A 19,445-nucleotide genomic window follows, 5' to 3' on the forward strand; every position below is an offset into this window, starting at 1 on the left:
GGCTGGTGAGAGAGAAGGAGCAGAGGAGGAGTGGAGTGTGAGATTATCCGCTGTACCTGCTGCCGCCGCCGCCGCTGCTCAGATTTTAACAGCTTCTTTCCGGGATCTGATGCTGCCGGGAGCGCGGAGGCAGCGCCGCTGGAGGCAACCCTGCATCTGAGCCTCAGGTGGACGGATGGAGACGGAGGAGGAGGTCAGCGAGCCCCAGACTGGCGCTTCGCACTCCGAGGTGAACGGGGACCTGCCGGGGAACCCGTACCTGAGGGACGGGGCGCTGGACGCGGCGGGGAGTCCGGCCAGGGAGCCGGCGGCGCCGCAGTGTCCCCCAGAGTTCAGCCCCAGCCACCAGTGTGGGTAAGGATGGGAGACAAAGAGGCTGCTGCTGCTGCGGGAAACAGCTGCTGCCTCCTTCATCTGGCTGGAGTCAAACCTGGAGGGATTGTTTGATCGTTCAGGTTTTAATGAGGCAGATTGTCAATAATCCTGGACGTCGGTTATAGTAATGGGCTGATGTGAGAGGAAACTTGTTTGTTTTAATTAGAAGGAAAAACTTTGACAACAAATTTCTGGTGTGGAAAATTGAAAGACTTGGTTTACTGAGCTGCAGAGGTTTTAAATTTAGAGTAATTTTAGGCATTTTAAGGGAAACTTTGCTGATAGTAAATCAATATGATTGAAAAGATTTAAGTCACGTTGCCGGATTATTGCCAAGCTGGGTGTTTGGGGGTCTGAACCTGCTGCTTTTGCTCTTTGGCTTGTACAGAAGAGGATTGGTGCCACTAAAAACAAAAATAAAATAAAAAATCAAACTTTTTTTTCCAGAAGATTAGAGTCAGAATTCTGAGATTAGAGTTGGAAATCTGAGATTAAGAGGGAATTTTTATATTGGATTTGGAATTCTGAGAGAAGTTTTAATTTTGATATTTACATTTGAATATTGAGAAAAAAAGTCAAAATTCTGAGTTTAAAGTTATTTGAGAAAAACTATGAGATTAAAGTTGTAATTTTCAGAGAAAAAGTTTAAATTCTGAGATGAAAGTTTAAATTTTGAGAAAAAGATTTTAAAAAATTCTGAGTTTAAAGTCAGATTTAAGTCGGAATTTTCAGAAAAAAATCTAAATTATCATATTTTTTTTTTCAGTGGCCCTAATCCTCTTCCGTAGATTTAATGTAAGGCTGGTAGCAAGGAAGAAAAACTGTAATACCAGCTGAAATTCAGTTACAAATGCGTGCAAAAATGTGCTGAGATGCTGTGTTTCTATGAAATAAGAAACTAGGATCTGCTGTGAATAAGTTTGTTCACTCTAAGTAATTAAAAAACATGCAGCGTCATCGTCCTCCTACCACTTCCTGTTGTCTTCTTTGACGTTTCCGCTAGTAGTAACATACAGTTGTTGATCAGGTGACTTTCTGTGATGGCGCAGAAGTTTTTTAAAAAAAATCTAAAATCGTCATCCCAATTCTCACAAAATTAGATTCTGAGTTAAAAGTCAGAATTATTAACATTATGATTAAAACTGTCGACATTCTGCTAACTTTGAAGAAACACCGTTTTGCAATCGTGTCTTTTTTGTGTCATGTTAGCGCAGAAACATTTTTATCTAAAAATGTGATTAAAAAAAAAAAAACATTTCAAATTGCAGTGTTTCCGTGAAGCAAACTTCTTATTTTCGTAATTCCTGCATGTCGGATGTGAACGCAGCTCCATCCATCCATCCATTTTCTTGCACCCTTGTCCCTTAATGGGGTCGGGAGGGTTGCTGGTGCCCATCTCCAGCTAACGTTTCGGGCGAGAGGCGGGGTCACCTGGACAGGTCGCCAGTCTGTCGTAGGACAACACAGAGACACACAGGACAAACAACTATGCACACACACACTCACACCTAGGGGCAATTTGGAAATGCCAATTAACCTGACAGTCATGTTTTTGGACTGTGGGAGGAAACCGGAGAACCCGGAGAAAACCCACSMWGSACAGGGAGAACATGCAAACTCCATGCAGAAAGACCGGGAATCGAACCCAGAACCTTCTTGCTGCAAGGCAACAGCTCTACCAACTGCGCCACTGTGCAGCCCGTGAACGCAGCTCGTGTTGCGTAAAACGCAGTGAAAGCTCTGCGTTTTCTTTGTGACCGGAGCAGAAATGAGTTCATTCATTTCCTGGCGCTTTGGCGCGGAGTCGTGCGTGGTGAAGCGTTTCTTCGGTCCTGTCCAGAGCTGGTTTCTGTGACCTGAGGGCTGGCGGCCGGTACGCCGTGTCCCGGCGGCGTCCCCATCTGTGCCGGCCCGGCGCTGCGGCGTCTGACGGAGGGAACTGCCATCTGGCCTCCCCGTCATGCAGAAAGCCGCTCGTTTCATCAGGCTGCTCTCTCCTCGGTGTGCCTCCCTCTGTTCTGGTCACTTCTGGAGACGCCGGGAACTTAAATGACTTTGCGTGCTTGAAAATGTCGTCTGTGGCGAAGGGAGCTTTTTACACCCTTGACTGTTTGCCAAGTGGGCGAAGCATCAGAGCGATCGATAAATTGCGACTTGGAGCGAGAGCTTGGTGTTGTTTTCACTTGGTTTTGTCCTGGAGACGGAGGAGAGATGTATGTAATTCAGTCTGTTCCTTCATCAAAGCTGCGGCCAAAGCAAAGAAATGCGGTTGTTTCGTTTTATTTTTAAGGAGAAATATCATAAGTAAATCCCGTCTGAAGGGGAAACTCATTATATTTGATCACTTTTATGAGAATATCTGAATAAAGCAATTATTCTCAGTCTGATGCTTTATTTTAAGTTCATGTAAAATTCCTAACAGGGATAGAAAAACAGTTCGAGTTTTTCAGTCTCTACTTCTAAAATAAAACCAACTGCATGGTTTCAATGCTGTTATATTTAAGACTTTGAATTTGCAGAAATAGAGAGTAGTTACTTTACTCAGTTACATTTAATTAAGTTTTTTGAAAAGAAAAAGTACTTTTGCGGATAATTTTTACGCTGTACTTTGAGTAACTTTATTATAAAGTATTTCTGCTCTTGCTTGAGTAAAACTCTGGATTTTCTACCAGAGGGAATGAAAAATAAACAAGTTTTAACCTGAAACTCACAACTCATCAGTTTTCTTTATTTGTTTGCTGCTTATATAAATTATTGTCATTTTAGTTCTTAAAATACCAAAATTTCCACTTAACTTTATATGTTGGTCTGTCTGATGATGAAATTCTTTAATTTTGATTGTTTTTTTGTTTTTTTTACCAAATACTTTTTACTTGAGTAAAAATATGTTGAAGTTGTGTTGCTCTTACTTGAGTACAATGTTGGAGCAACAGATGGAAAAGTTTTACACATGCAAAGGTTTTAACAGCTTCCCACTTCCTGTCACGTCCCTTTAAAGCAGGGGTCCCCAAACTACGGCCCGCGGGCCGGATCCGGCCCGCCTCCACATTTGGTCCGGCCCGCTGAACAATACCAGAGAGCATTCAGATTTTTTTTTCATATATTGTATTTTCCGGTTTAACCAGCAGGGGGCTCTTTAGCAGGAAGTCTGTCCTGTAAACTGTGGATGTTTTGTTTTGCATGGTGCATTGCTGCCATCTGTTGGACTTTTAGGGAACTACTTGACTTTTATGTTATTTAATCAGTAAGGTTGTTTGCTTACTGTTTGCTTACTGATTAAATAACAGGTCGAATTTTTCAAGCAATGCCTGTAAGTAGCAGCTTATACTTCAAAACGAGCCTTTATGCTAACATATGAGGAATTCATATGTTATTTTCCCTCAATGGAATATATACTAGTCAGTCCCAGTGACCGTTTCACTAACGGTTTTTGCCCATGTGCTTTCTGGGTAAAAATCAATCGAGTTTTACCCAGTTTTACCCCCCCCCGCCCCCCCAAAAAAAAACAATTTCCGCCAGTGCAGGTGATGAACGTGTAACACTTTTTCTGTTACAAACTGACTCCGGCTCCCCACCAGAGAAGGGAAAAGCTATGTGGCCCTCACAGGAAAAAGTTTGGGGACCACTGCTTTAAAGGAACCAGACTTTCTTGTACTCGTTAAGTGTTTTTAATCAATATTTTTGGGTTGTTTATCTAAGAAGGACAGCAAATTGATTATTTCCCCCCATAAATTCAGAAAGCAGACAAGTGGAGGGCAGCAGAAGGTGTTTAGGATCAATATGTGCAAACGGAAAGCTGAAAACCAAAAACCTGAGACATGCATCGTCCTTAAGGCGATCCTCTGCTGAATGCTAACGGCTAACGACTCTTTGCTAACAAGTTTGTTTTTATGTTAGTAAATTAGAACACCATAAAAATGTTTCAATAACACTGAAAAACCTATAAAGGTTTGTTATACACAGAGTGATTTGTGTTCCAAGTGTTTAATCCTCTTAATTTTGATGATTATTGATTAAGGAGAAAAATACCTAAAACCTCAGTTTGTCAAGAAGTTACAATGTTTCATAGCTAAATGTAATTATTTAAATTCATCCCCTAATCAGGTGGAAATCTGCTGACTCAACAAATTTTCAGCAGTCATCGACTCCTTCCACAAGCAACTGCAGGTCTTTGAGTCCTCTAAGTATGTGGATGGAAAATTGTGTGGAAGGAAAAATGTGACCGATTAAAAAGGGTCAAGGAACTGTAATAAATGTAAAGTGCAATTTATTGGGCCAAAGATCTGTTTTTAGATTAAAGACCTGCGGGTCAAATTTGGCTTTTTAAGTGGATGTAATCCCAATTATCGGGGAAATTCACACATCAAAACAAGTCTCAGCGTTTTTTGTGCTGATGCATAATTGTGAGTTTTTTGCAAACTTTCTGCAAAAACGTCAAAAATATATTGAGTTACCAACTCCCAACTCCAGGGGGCAGTGTTACTTACTTTTACTCCATTGCTGCATCAGCCCTAATGATATTTTACACTAATTATGTGATTAACCTAAAATTACATTATTACAATATTATAATTACATTGCTCTGCCATGTTGACTTCCACATTGATTTTTGTTGTTGTTTTTATTTAATTTTTAAAAATAGTTTTATTGAAGTAATGTTTGGACAAATGTAAAAATACTGGCAGCTAAACTAAAGTAAGCTAAGCTAGGCTAAGATAACCTAAACTAAACTAGACTAGGGTAAGCTAGGCTAAGATAACCTAAACTAAACTAGACTAGGGTAAGCTAGGTTAAGCTAACCTAAACTAAACTAGTCTAGGGTAAGATAGGCTAAACTAGACTAGGGTAAGCTAGGCTAAGATAAACTAGATTTAGTGTCTAGTGTAGAAAGACACATAGTCTAGCTAAACTAGACTATGCTAAACCAAACTATGCAAAGCAAAACTAGACTAAACTTATCTAGGCTAACCTAACTAAAGTAGGCTAAGCTAAACTAAGCTATGCTAAACTTGACTAGATTAAACCAAACCTCACTTGATGTCAAGTTATTATCAATATGAGTAACAAAATGTCACATCTATCATGATAAATAAGTGCAAATAACAGAAAGTATCACAAATATTTCAAAATTTGCATAATAAAAACTGATTTTGATTGAAAAAATCCCCAAAAAACAAACAATCGAGGAATCCTGGAGGAATCGATCCATGTGAAAATCTGTTCAACATCATTTAAATGTAAGAAATTGAATTCAGATGCGGCGACTTACTAAAGTTTTTGTCGTTTAATGTGTTTTATCCATATATCCTGGGGAGGATCTTAAGAACAGATAAACTTTGTTTTATTAACTTTGTTGTACCAGGTCAGTCACAGCTTGTTGGAGCTAAAAATTGTTATCGTAAAAGCAACATAAAGTTTGTGGATTTGAGTTAAACGGTTCCAGTCACAGCAGGAGGAATCGTGTCTCGTGAAGTCGGATCTCTGCCTGGAGCTTCAAACCGACACCTGACTGAACGGTTCCTCTGAATAACGGCCGGTTCTGATGCCTCCCTCTGATTAAATAAGGTAACGAGCCGCAGCCCATAAAACCAGGGCAGGTTTCATCTGCCTGCTCAGTCCTTTTATTATAATAAACCTGCCGCTTTCAGATTGATGACAGAATGAGTAATTATTCTAACTGTCGGGAAACCTTTAAGCAGTCAGTTCTGCGTTTCGCTGAGATAACTTCCTGGTTTAAACGCTGTTATTCTGAAGGGCGAACTGCTTCCCTTCAACCGGGAAACTTTGATCCATTTAATCAGCATAATGACACCAAAGCAGGCTCTGTTCTTTACAAACCGCTTCATGTTTTCACCCATTAGCTCATATTTCATCTTCTGAATTAATAAAGATTTTATTATGAGATGTTAAAGTAAATTATGGCTGAAAAAATGTAGCAGCCTGCGGTGCCACGTCCAGTTTGTGCTTCTGTCTACACTCTTGTTTGTCTTAAGTTTTTGCTTAATAAAAACTTAAGACAAACAATTATTGCTTAATAATATGAATCATGTTGTTTACAGCAGGGAAGAGATTTCTGTTGCATTAACAGTCAGAAGTTGTTAAACGAATCTAGATTATGGAGAGGGAACATTTCATGGCCTGGTTCAGATAATTTTCACTTATTTTACTGTTGTTTTAGTTATAATGATACATTATGCCCATGTTATTAGTGAAATAATCTGCTAATATTATCAATATTAAGGAATCAGTAACTTAAAACAAGCGTCTACGTCTTGCTGAAAAGTTATTTGTAAGTTAGCTTAATCTGATTTCAAATAAACAAAGATATTTTCAGTAGAAAATAATAAAATACTTGGTAAGATTTTATGCTTTTGTAACCCTTCAGTCAAGTTTTATTTGTGTAGCACCTTTCAGCAGCAAGTTATTTCAAAGTGAAATGCATCATAAAAACAAAGTCAGAACTCAGTCAACAATTGAAGCATTACATTTTGTTAAGTGCCATCATTACGCAGCAGATTGTTGATTAATTTTTCATTTAATTATTGCTCAAAACCAACTCTAATCATGTTAGTTTTCAGTCTAGATTTAAAGACACTCAGTGTTTCAGCTGTTTGACCATCTCAGGTCCAGCAGGTTGAACTCAGATTCACCGGATTTACTCTACAAAAAGAGGAAATCAAGATGGTGGTTAACATCAGTCCAGCAGCTTCTGTACATTAAATAAAATACAGTAAATAACCCTGAACAAAGTACAGAGCAATGAGCAGTTTTAGCAGCGGTTAGCTGCTAGCTAACATCAGTTAGCAGTTGTAAATTTAAACATAGCTAAAATGCACAACACTAATAATGACAACAGATAAATATGAGTATTATTGGATTTGTCTAAACTATGTTAAAATGTAATACTTGTAAAGAAAACAGAGCAGATCCCAGTTACCACGGTTACAGAACGACGAAGGGGGAAAAAAAGGGGGCGGAGCCGTCGGTTACCGGTTGCTATGGTAACCGCCAACCGCCAAGAGCAGCGCAACAAAAATGATTAAATCGCTGAATTTTCCTTTTTCTCTAGATATGTAACATTTTCAGACCTAAGGATGTTTTATTAGCTGGATAAGAACAATACATGACTCTGATTTGTAGAGATTGCTTTATTTAAACAACTGGTGGCATATTTTGCTCATAATTTGGAAAAAATAAAATAAAATCATTGTTTTAGTGTCTTAAAAATGATAGAAAATGAATCTGGATATGAAGGGCTGATGTGTGAGGCTGAGCAGCATCTACACAGTGTAGTTATTTATTTATCTTTTTTTTTTTTTTCAAAGCTGGAGTAAAAGCTGCTGAGTCAGCACCCAACCTGTAAGCAAGCTGGCATGTGTGAATAAATATGATGTGATGAAAGCATTAGTGACTCAAACAGCTGGTAAATCTTCCAGCCAAGGATTAAAAGAAGACGATTATTTCTCTTTTTGTTTACTTCCAGGCGCAGAGCAGTTCGCGCCTCTGTTGCAGACCAATGCTTGACTGGGAAAATGTCGAGGGTTTCACTCACAAATTGGACTAACTATGAAGAATTTCCCCCATAATTCAATCCAAAAATGGGGGAAAAAGATACGTTTTGAATTAAAAAAGTGAAAGAATTCGCTGTAATTTTCAGACACATGGAACTGGTCGTCCATTTGAAACGTTTTCAGAGGTGGACAGAGAACTCAAAGACTGTACTCGGGTAAAAGTGGCACCTCTGCGACACGTTTTTACTTTTAAGTAAAAGTAAAACGTATTTGGTAAAAAGTCTACTCAAGTATAACTGATCAAATTATCATTTATTTTAAAAATTACATCATTAGATGGACCGACATATAAAGTTAAGTGGAAATTTTGATGTTTTAAGGACCAAAATGACAATAATTCACATAAGTAACTAAAATAAATCAGTTTTGTTAAATGAAAAACTTCAGAAACTTTAACAGAAACTGCAGGTGTGAGTCTGTTTGTTTTTCATTCAGTGGGTAGAAAATCCAGAAATACGTCAATAAAATTACTCAAGTAAAAGTAACAGTAAAAATACTCCTAAAAGTAAATTTTCACAAAACGTTACTCCAGTAAATGTTAAACATCTAACCAAGCTGCTGTTTAACACTGAAACTGCTGCTTGTGTTTAATCTCTAGGTTTTTATTTTGATTTGTGGGACTTTCTAATAAATGCAAGTCCATAAATATAACTTACATTCTCTGAAAAGTGCTTAAAAAATAGCATCTAAAAGGAATAATTAGCCATGAGATGCTGGTGCATGTTATTGATGTGGGAAATTCATCCATCCAATATATTGTTTTGTAAATTGAGGTTATTGAAATTCTATGATTTAGTTGATTATAATATTTTGTTAGTTATGTATAAGGCACACCTAAACACATTACCCTCAAACATTCAAAAACTCTTTGTAAAGAGAGAGAGCTGTTATAATCTTAAGGGGATACAGATTTTTAAGAAACCCAAATTCAGAACCAGTTTGAAAGAACGATGTACCTCTATTCAAGGAGTCAAATTGTGGAACGACCTACAAAATGATGTTAAAAATGCTGAATCATTGTACATGTTTAAGAGATTGTCAAAGATTGGATTTTTGAAGAAGTATGACATAGCATAAAGTGAGCTCATATTAACGTTGTTATATTGAGATAGATGACTGACTTTGTTTTTTTTTGTTGTTGTTGCAGAAGATAACCATTTTTTTCCCCTTGTTTTGATTCAGAGTTGAGAAAAAAGGGGCAGATATTATAAGATTTTTTTCTTCTTTCTGCTGCCTTTCATTTCATTTTGTTTTAAAATTTGAAATACATATGGATTGAGATGTATTTTTTTAGTATATCAAAACATGTGTTAGATTGTTTTTTTTGTACTAAATGAAATGAATGAATAAATAAATAAAAAAAAATAAATAAGTAAATTCAAACCGATAAGCCGATCATCTTCAGATTATTTTGGGAAGAAATGAGGAAGAAGCCAACCGTTACCGCCGTACAACATCACTGCTTCTGATTTTTATGAACTTCGTCCTCATCGGCTCAGTTTGGTTAACGTTAAGACCAATTCTTCTGCACAGATCCGGGGTTCAACATAAAACGCGATGGATTGCTTTGCTCTAAAGTGGAGAGACGCCAGCGAATTATTGATGAATTAGGAAATGAAAAAGCTTCACATTATGCACAAAATAAATCTGCGTGAAATAGGTGCAGACATTTGGATTTGCTCATTAAACTGACAAGATGGAAAAATGAAAAAGAAAGACAGTCTGGGAAAAACCCTCTAAAGTAACAGAAAGACGATTGTTGGACTAATATTAAAACAAAATGTCGGTTTTTCCCCCCTGATATCTCTGAATGTGTATTTGCTTCAGTTTGAACACAGCAATAATTGACATTTAAAATAAAATAATTTGCAGCTGTATTAGAGTTATAAAAATTATAACTCCAACCACTAAGTTGAGTATTTTTATCCAGCAAGAAATACAAGCTTTTCATGTCTATGCTGTTTTTATTATTATTTAAAAAATGTCTGAGCAGCCTGAAGATCCAGTACTTTGAATTACAGACGATCAAAAGTGTTGAAAACACATAAAACAGGAAAATAGCTCAAAGCTCTGAGTCATAAACTTCAACTTCAGCAACTCCTGCTGGAATATCTGCAGTGAATATGCTGAGAAAGCCACAGACGGACCGGACTTTCCACAAAACCTGATTAGACTGAATGTTTTCTGTGCCGTCTTGTTGTAATCCCCTGGCTCTGCCGCCCTGGGCAGAAAGTCATAATACCCTGAGCAGACTGCTGCTGCCAAACGTGTTGGAAGAGCCTTCAGAAGCTCATCTATTATTTAAATGGCCGTACTGCTGACGGATTCACATCCAGCCTCGTTGGTTTACTCTTTTATTACAGTTTACCGGCAAACTTTTTTATTTCCCTCCCGCTTAATGCAAATGAGAAGCAGCGATTCTAAGCAGGCCGGAGGGATCCGTCGCTGATGAACAGCTCAAGGCTTTTTAAACGCTGAAGTTTTCCGTTTTCTGCTCCTCTCTAATGCTGTTCAGGGTCACGCAGGGCTGCCGCTAATCTGCTGCAGTCACAAAGCAAAAGGGGGGAACAACCTGCCAACGCACACTCTCATGCACACACACCGCTAGTGATGGCTAGCTAAGCTAGCAAGAATGTATCTGGGCTGCACAGGAAGCTGGAGAAAACTGTTGAATCTCCTTCCAGGGAAGTCTTAAAGGAGCAGTATCGTCTATATTCATGGCAGGTACTATCATTTTATAGCAAAATCAAGGAACTATGCTGTACATAACAAAGAAGTTTTATTTTGTAATTTAACGCCTTGAAATTGGGCGTCTGTCGCTTTAAGAAGCTCCTGCTCTTCTGAATCTCCGCCTTCAGGAAGTCATCACAACATGGCTCCTCTATGTTTTTACCAGCATTTAACTGAGAAGCAGCTCCTTTAATGAGCTGCCAGATGTTTGCTAATTGCTGCTGGCTAGTCTGAAGGAGACAGAAGCTTGGAAGCCGAGGAGGAGCTGCGTCTTGAAGGCGGAGCTTTGTCCACCCAGGCATTTTGCACAGCTGAATGGAGATTTTCTTAGGCATGTTTGAGAGGTATGTTTTTGATTATAACTTGAGATTAAAAAGTCAGTGTTACATAATACTGCACCTTTAATAATCTCCATCTGATCATTAGCTGCTCGCAGAAAGACGTTCACCTCCTCGGTTATAAACGCTCAGCAGAATTTGATCGTTTGTCTCCTGAATCCGGCCAGGAGAAAAACAGAATCTCTCTAATCTCTCTGCCCTCCTTGCTCTTACGTTTCCCCTCTGTGTCCTTCAGCTTCAATTTATTGAATAATTAATTGCCAGTTCAGACTCATTTGCACATACAGAGCATGCATGCTCTCTCTGGTGCTCACACACTCACACACTAAGCTTTTGCCTGAGTCTCCCTCACCAGAGGCTTCTCGTTTAGCGAGAAGGTTCTGCTTCATTTGTGGCTCTCCCAGCGCCCTGTAGATGCTAATTTACTTTAGCTTCACCTTTGTCCTTATTGTGGCGTAATATGTCTACAAAACTATCTGCTTGAAAAATAATTTTGCAGGCGGTGCAGCATGCCAGTGATTAAACTGTGGTTTCACACGAGGGTATGGTAGTTCTATCCAAGTCCAACAAACTCTAACGTTGCTGCCAAATGTGCTAAAAGCACAGGAGCATCAGGAGCGTCTGGTTTACATTCACAGTCTCAGTGGACGCATGTCGAGGGCGCGTCATGGCTGTGCGATGGAAGCATGTCGAGTGTTCGATGCGTGTCAAACGCCCAACGCTGGAGTTGGAAAACCTGAAATTTTGCCACTGGAAGCGTAGCTTCGACCAATCAGAGAGACTCTACTATGTGACATAGTGACCGGTAGTTGGTGACCTGTGTCTCTTTTAGCTGGTTGCTAAGCTAAAGCTAAAGGAAATGACATGCTAGGAAATGCAAATGAGAGCTAGGATTACAGGATCTGACACACGCGGTAACGCCCTCTTTAGACAGAGGCTAACAAAGGAAGTTACCAAGTGTTGCTTGTTGCCATTTTGTCCTGCTAGCATCTTAAAGGTAGCATGAGAAACGGACCAGCTGTGTTTTGGTATTAATAAATGGATTCATGAATTCAGCTCACCGACTCTTCTTCAACCTCATGCATCAAGAACTCAGCATGGAGAAGGATAAATTCTCCACACCTGCCAGCAGACGCAGAATCCACACACACGTCCTACGGGGGACATTCTCTTGCTTTCAGTCAATAAAACCAAGACGCTCTCTCAATATTTCATCCAACATTGTTAAAGAGGAAAAAAGGCCTGAGGTTCCAACGTGTGTCGTGATCAGCTGATGTTGTTGTTCAATAAAAACTGAACGCAAAATGTTCAGCAAAGACATCTGAGCCTCTGTTATGACTGCAGAAGCTTTCAGTATGTAATGTTTTGGTGCTGCTCTCTCAGTTTCATCCGCCCTTGTACAAACAGAGCGGGAACGCTTCCAGAACAATTTTGATGTGTATAAAGCAGAATGTCAAGCGTCTGACCTCACAGTTCAAACGTGTCCAACTGGAAGCGTCGGACACGTTTTTGATGCGCGAAAGGCTTCGGTGTGAACGGAGCATAAAATCAGGCGCATACTCAAGCCTGATTGACAGCGCTCAGACCCTCCCTCTGGCTCTGTTTGGTTGTTTCTGACCAGGAGTGGCGTATTTCTGCAGATGGATGAAGGACCACAAGGAGGTTTTTGTTTGCAGATTATCTGTCTCATAACATTCTGACAGTGTGGCAGTTTTGACAATTATGCAAAAAACTTTTTTTTGTTTGAATTATTGTCATTTTGTCCTTAAAAAAATCCCAAAATTTCCACTTAATTTATATTTTGTCCATCTGATGATGTAATTTTTAAATATTAAATGATTCATGTTTTGATTCAGTACTTGAGTAAACTTTTTACCAAATACCGTTTTACCCTCAGTTGGGTAATTTCTTGGACGACTTCTTTTTACTTTTACTTGAGTGAAAATATGTTGAAGTAGTGCTGCTCGTACTTCAGCGCAGTTTTCTGTTCTTGTTTGGGCTCAGACTCACCTGGTGGCATCACTAAGTAGCGCTAACCTCTTTTGGATCAGTGGAAATAAGAAAACCAAGAGAAATGAGCCTGTTAGAGAAACCACAAACCTGGAAGGAAGAAGTTGCTCTGGTCACAAAACCTTCTGGCCTAAATGCAGAACAAACTCTGGAAGAAAACCAGTAGAAGGCCGCACGTTTAAGATTTCTGCGTAGCTATGAGACCTGAAAACATGAATGCCGTGTCAGTGATTAACAGAGGAGCTGGGTGTGCAGCTTATTGGTGTCTGCAGCCATCTGACTGCATGTTTGTGTCGCCTGTCAGAGAGAAGATGCCGTTCCACCATGTGACGGCAGGTCTGCTCTACAAGGGGAACTACCTGAGCCGCTCGCTGTCCGACAGCGACAGCGACGTTCTGGCCAGCATCTCTGTGGAGGAGCTCGACGGTAAGGCTTCTCACACGTCAGCCTTTAACACTTCGCCTCAAGACGTCACATGTGTTTGGTGCCTTTGCATTTATTGTGTGAATATTTGTATTTTTGAGGGGAGGAATAAGGCGATCTGGTTTTGCTCTCAGAAGCTGACGAAGCGAGCTTTAGTCACTGTTTTACCAATTTACTGTCACAAGGTAACTCGAGCACGTCCTTTCTGTGAAAAACAAAAACACTTTGAGGAAAATGGCTGGACCTGAAACACACTGCTGCATACTAATCACAGTAAAACAAACCTTTGCTCTGTTCTTTGTTACACTTCATGCCAGCTTACGGCCAGAACTGCAGCAAACCGCTGCCTGAAACAGGAAAAGCAGCAGAAATGTTGAGTTAAAATGGAAAACCCTTTGGAAATAAACATGGACAAACTTATTTAGCAAGAAGATGTAAGACCCAGAGCTTACAAGTTATTGCTCTATTAAAGAAACCTTCTGTTTTTCAAAGTACTAAACCTGCAGCACTGCAAAAACAGAAAAGTATTTTTATCTAGTTTCCAGTGCAAACATCTTTATGTTCAGGAAATAAGACAAATCTATCTTACAAGTAGCTTTTCAGCAAGATATTTAAAATGTCTTAATATAAATATTCTCCCACAAGATCTAATACTTTCATATCAATATGAAGGAATTATTGACTTAAAACAAGCTCAGATATGTTGCTGAAAAATAAAATCTAAGTCAGTTTTGTCTCATTTCAAGTAAACAAAGATATTTGCACTAGAAGCTAGATCAAAATATTTGGTAGTATTTTGTGTTTTTGCAGTGTTCACTTTAAGATTTTATTTATTTTTAGTCACTTTCAGTCAATCAATCAGTCAAGTTTATTTGTATAACACCTTACAGCAATAAAGCAGTTCAAAGTGCTTTACATTATAACAAAACAAACAAAAAAAAGTAATAAAAACGAATTTAGAAACCAAACAATTACATTTTGACAAGTGTCGTCATCAAAAATAATCGATACACATCAAATATGTTGGTCTGTGTTCCAGTAACTATTAATCAAAACAGCTTTAAACTGATGGGTTTTAACTTTGATTTAAAGGATTTTTGTGTTTCGGCTGTTTTACAGTTTTCTGGAAGTTTATTCCAGATTTATGTTGCATAGAAGCCGAAAGTTACTTTGTTTTTATTTCAAGTAAACTCAGATATTTGCAGTAGAAACTAGATACAAAATAATTGGTAAGATTTTGTGTTTTTGCAGTGAGTGTAAAAAGCAGAAAAGTTGTTACCGACCCAGATTCTGTTTTTTAAAGGTCAACAACAGAAAAATAAAACTTTGGTTTGTTTTAAACGTGAAATCGGTGCAGCACAAACTCACCCGGTCTGTTTTTACAGACAGAACAATCTGTCTTCCAGGATAATTTCTGCTTTGCCTTCTCGCTCTTTCGCTCTCCGTTTATGAACCTTTTGTTTTCTGCCTGTCGGAGAGTAATCACCCGGCTCTGTGCAACATAAACCTGATCAATAACCGTCTGCTGGAGTCAGCGGCGGCGGCGGCGGCCTCACCGGCAAACTAGACTTCCCCCCTGGTTCCAAAAATATTAATCCACTGATGCGGCATTAAGCTGCCGCCTGGAAAATTGGCAGCGCGGCTCGCGGTAATGGCCAGATACTCTGTCAGGGTCGCGCTTTAATATGCATGAAGGAACCAGCGAAGTATGAATTCCTCACTCCTCGTTTCAATGGGCCTGTGTTGTTTGGCAGGTAGGAAATTGTCGGGAGCGAAGACGATTCATACGGGTTCCATTTGAAAACACTCCGACTGGCTAACTGCTGCCTGTCAACTGAATAATTACTGCAAAAGGATTTACCGTGCCGGATTGATGGCGTCACGAAGCACCTGGAGCTGAGAGGTTATTAGTTTGTTTTTGCAAGCGGCTGAAAGGGGAGCAGAGTCTTTAGTGCCTCGAACAATTACTCAACTTCTTTCTAATATAATGGAAAGGGCTAAAGTTAACAGATGTGTTCTGTTTGTTTATGCATGAAGCCCAGCAGTACTTTGTTTCTGTACTTCAGTACTTTGCTGAAATAGATTTAGTTGTGGGGAGAGTATCCAAACGTTGTACTCAAGTAAGATTTTGAAAATATTTGGTAAAAAATCTACTCAAGTTCTGAGTATCTGATCGATCATTTAATATATAAAATTGACATCAGCAGACGAACCAAACTATAAAGTTAAGTGGAAATTTTGGTATTTTAAGGACCAAAACGACAATAATTCCTAAAAAAAGTACCAAAAAACAACAAAATCAAGCAAAAGAAAACCAGTTTCTTTCAATAAAAAAACCTTATGAAACTTTAACATTAACAGTTAAAAACATATGCAGAACACTGCAAAATTACTCATGAAACGCTGTATATGATTAAATTTGTCCAAAATATGTTACAGTATAATAATTGTCAAAAAAACACCCACAGCTGATCCTAATAGGTTCAACAGTTACAATAAAAAAAGGGGGCGGAGCCATCGGTTACCGGTTCCCATGGTAACCACCAACTGCCAAGAGCAGCTTCACAGAACTTAAAACACCAACAAATGTCTGGATAAACAAACTAGACTAAGCAAAATGAATTAAAAGAATAAATAAAGAGATTTAGACATACTTCACATCTATGGTATTGTTAAAAGAAAACCCTTTCTCCTCCGCTGATTTAAAATGTTTTAAAGTCTGTGAAACAAACTGAAGAAAACAAAATAACAAAATCTTTTCCAACACGACAACAAATGAACCTAACACACGAGGTGACCGTCAAACAACTGTGAGTTTCCTGAGACAGAAACTCCAGGACCAGAAATCGATGCCTGCTGACGGTGAGGCGAGGGGCCCATCAGCACGTTTGCTATAAACTCAGATGATTTCCAGCGTCCATCCAACACCAAGTGCAGCGATGGGGCTCTCTCTCTCTCTCTCTCTCTCCCTCCCTTTCTCTCTCTCTGTCTCTCTCTCTCAGCCACTTCCTGTTTGCTAGACAGTCCTGGGTTTCATGGACCTTACCAAGCTCCGCCCAGAAACGCCCCTCAAAATTCCCACGTGACTTCATGTCTCACATTAACAGCTTAGCTCCAATGTTTAAACATGGCATTTCTCGTTCTCTGCAGAGTATTTCTGAGTCGATTAGTTTAGCATTTCTGCCGGATTTTCACAAAATATCAGCCACGACAATGGACAAGGGAACCAACAAGTTCATGTCATCTTTTTTGGACGGCATCAAGGTGTTTTAGCCACGCAATGCCTCCAACATTGTGCAAGTTGCAGCTAAATGCTACCGGTTGATGAGGAAAACAGCAGATCCTCAGACCCTCAGCATAAATATAGCTATGGACAAGATCACTGACGCCTATTGTTCTTGCAAGGCTGGGTAAGTCGGGCATTCATGGTTTTGAGGGTGATTTCTGTTGGCAAATGTTCATATGTGCCTAGGCCTGATACACAGCATAATGGCAGTACCGGAGGCTAACACGATTAGCGTGGCTAACACGATTACAGTTTAGTAAAAAGCCTTTTCAGGTGAAATAAAATCTTTAATGTATGTCAGATATGGTACACATTGCATATTGATCTGTTCAGCTAACATAAGGCTGTAACAGACAGGCTTCAGGATATAGATGTTATCGGTACTGCCATTAAAAGGCTTGGCTAAAAGGTTTTCATAATGGATGTGTTTATTATTGACTTTATTTTTTTCATTCACTAAACACAAAGAAAGCAAAGCAATAATAAAACTCCTTTGTTCTTATTGATCCTACAACGGTTGAGCTGTAAATGCGGTCGTCCACAAGCTTTGATCCAAGCAAGGCTTTCCGTTTCAGATTTTGGAAATCTGTGAATTTTAGTTCCACAGGATACCTGACATTGCATGTACAGATATCCCACTGACGGTGGAGAACCATTCTTTTTAGAGTCCTTATGCAAAAACGTTCTGCTGGTCTGCTAGTCCACAATGTACATTAGCATGTGTTTACTTCTGTAGCTTGAGTTTGTGAGACGGTAAGGCACGTAGTAGCTGCGCTGTGACGTCAAATGGACATTAGCCAATGAAACGCGGCCCCTGTGGTAAGGTCCATTACCTGACTGCTTCCACTGTGTGCATGTGGAAAGCATTCCTCCCAAAGATCCTGTGAAACAAAAATAATTTAATTCCATTCGCAGATATCAGCATTTCAACTGTTGTCCAACGCACCACGTACTGTATATCAGGTTGATTAAGAAGCTAGATCCATCTAAAAAATTACAACATTGCATCTGCAGATTTGTTTAAAGTTTTAGATATCTGCTAATTTTATCATTTTAAAGCCGTTGCTTCCTCTCCGTTAATTATCCAGCAACTTATTTGTTTCTTAGTTGATATTTACTTGTTATAAAACAACATTTTGACTCATTTTGTAATTATGATAATTCCTTAAAATGAGCAGAATAACATTATTTCTTGAATGACAAGTTACATTTTTAACATATTCGATAACTCTAACCCATTCATCCATGTTCTTTTATGTACCATGGTGAACTGTTGTGATATATGGCTTTTAATTCTTTAAATATTATTTAATATGCTATCATTCAATTATAATTATTTCATATTACTTAGTTTCCCTTTGGGATCAATAAAGTATTTTTTTTTTATTTGAAATATGTAACATATGTTTTTAGATAAAGGCTTTTATTATTATTATTTTTTTGATGGAAGAAGCTTGTTAACTTGCCATATTGCAGTATTTTTATCCAGCTATTTTTTTGGCAGTAAGTTTATGTTTTTTGGTGTCTGGAAAATGAGCCGTTTCAAAAACCTCTGCAATGTAACTTCAGGCACTGCGCCGTTACCTAGCAACCCAAGCCAAGCCCAGTTCGTTACCTAGCAACCCAAGTTGAGCTCCAGGACGTTTGTTCAGCTGATTTTACTGCTGCACGCGCTGTACAATGGCTGCTGCTGTTGTTGTTGACTTATCATCCAGAAACCACTTGCTGTATTCTTAGTTGAGTTTCCATCACAAAAATGGGCAAAACTCTGAAAAAACATAATTTCTCGGTTGTGCTGTTCCCATTAAGTAAGAAAAACAATTAAAATCACGCGTGAATAAGTTTGTTGACATGATAAATGATGGAAACGCAGATGTTGCTGGTTGCGCAGGAGACTCTGCTTCTCACCTGAACCCAAATGTTTGTTGGGCAGCAGGAAGATGAGATCCAGGCTTCAAAGCCAGAGAGATGAAAGGAAGTAGAAGTTGGGAATTTGAAAACATGTCTGACAGTCAGAGGCAGATGAAACATGTGACTCATCTTACACACTCCCACCAACTTGGAATGTCAAAAAGCTGAATAATGATCCACCCAGACGTCCAAACTGCATTAGAAAAGTCCTGCAGTTTAAATAAATACTGAACATGTTCACCAAAAGACTGAGAGGCGAGTTCCTCTCTGCAACTTTATTCAACTTAAAAAAAAGAAATGTTCTTCAATCTGACCGTTTACGAAAGTTTAGCTGGGAAACTTATAATTTCTACATTTTTGCTGAACGCCAGTGAACAAACTGACTTTAAACTCAAAGTTCACCATTTAAAACATCAGAAATGGATGTTTAAATCAGAATCAGAAAGACTTTATTCATCTGCAGTCACTCCAACACTAAAAAACCCCCCACTAAAATACCGGCATCTAAATTTTACCATATAAATACAATATTTATACGTAACATTTTGGTAACCACAGCTGCCAATATTTCACTGTAAATTATAAACTTTTTTTTTTTGCATTGCATCTAAAGTGCTAAAATATTAGAAAAAACTAAATATAATCATAACACATAATTAGTTTTACAGCTACTACACTGTATACATGTTGAATTTTTTTTAATTCAACATTTATTGAATTTTTGATTTAATTTCAGAATTGACTTTTTTGTCAAAATTCTGACTTTAACCTCTTTTTTTTCTCTCAGAATCAGAATTTTTT

General features: G+C 38.7%; 1 protein-coding gene across 2 annotated transcripts in view; it reads left to right on the forward strand.

Moving 5' to 3' along the window:
• caln1 (calneuron 1) overlaps positions 1-19,445 on the forward strand; it is a 68,182-nt gene that overhangs the window by 3,207 nt on the left and 45,530 nt on the right. Inside the window, exons 1-2 of one of the 2 annotated variants that reach the window (XM_008426555.2) lie at positions 7-354; positions 13,329-13,450. In XM_008426555.2, the coding sequence (XP_008424777.1) occupies positions 176-354; positions 13,329-13,450 (301 nt within the window). In that variant the 5' untranslated portion in view covers positions 7-175. Of the gene's footprint in view, positions 1-6; positions 355-13,328; positions 13,451-19,445 lie in introns of those variants that run through there. The other variant, XM_008426558.2, reaches the window with a different exon arrangement.

This window comes from Poecilia reticulata, linkage group LG13, assembly GCF_000633615.1.
Source record: "Poecilia reticulata strain Guanapo linkage group LG13, Guppy_female_1.0+MT, whole genome shotgun sequence".
NCBI classification, from domain to species: Eukaryota; Metazoa; Chordata; class Actinopteri; order Cyprinodontiformes; family Poeciliidae; genus Poecilia; species Poecilia reticulata.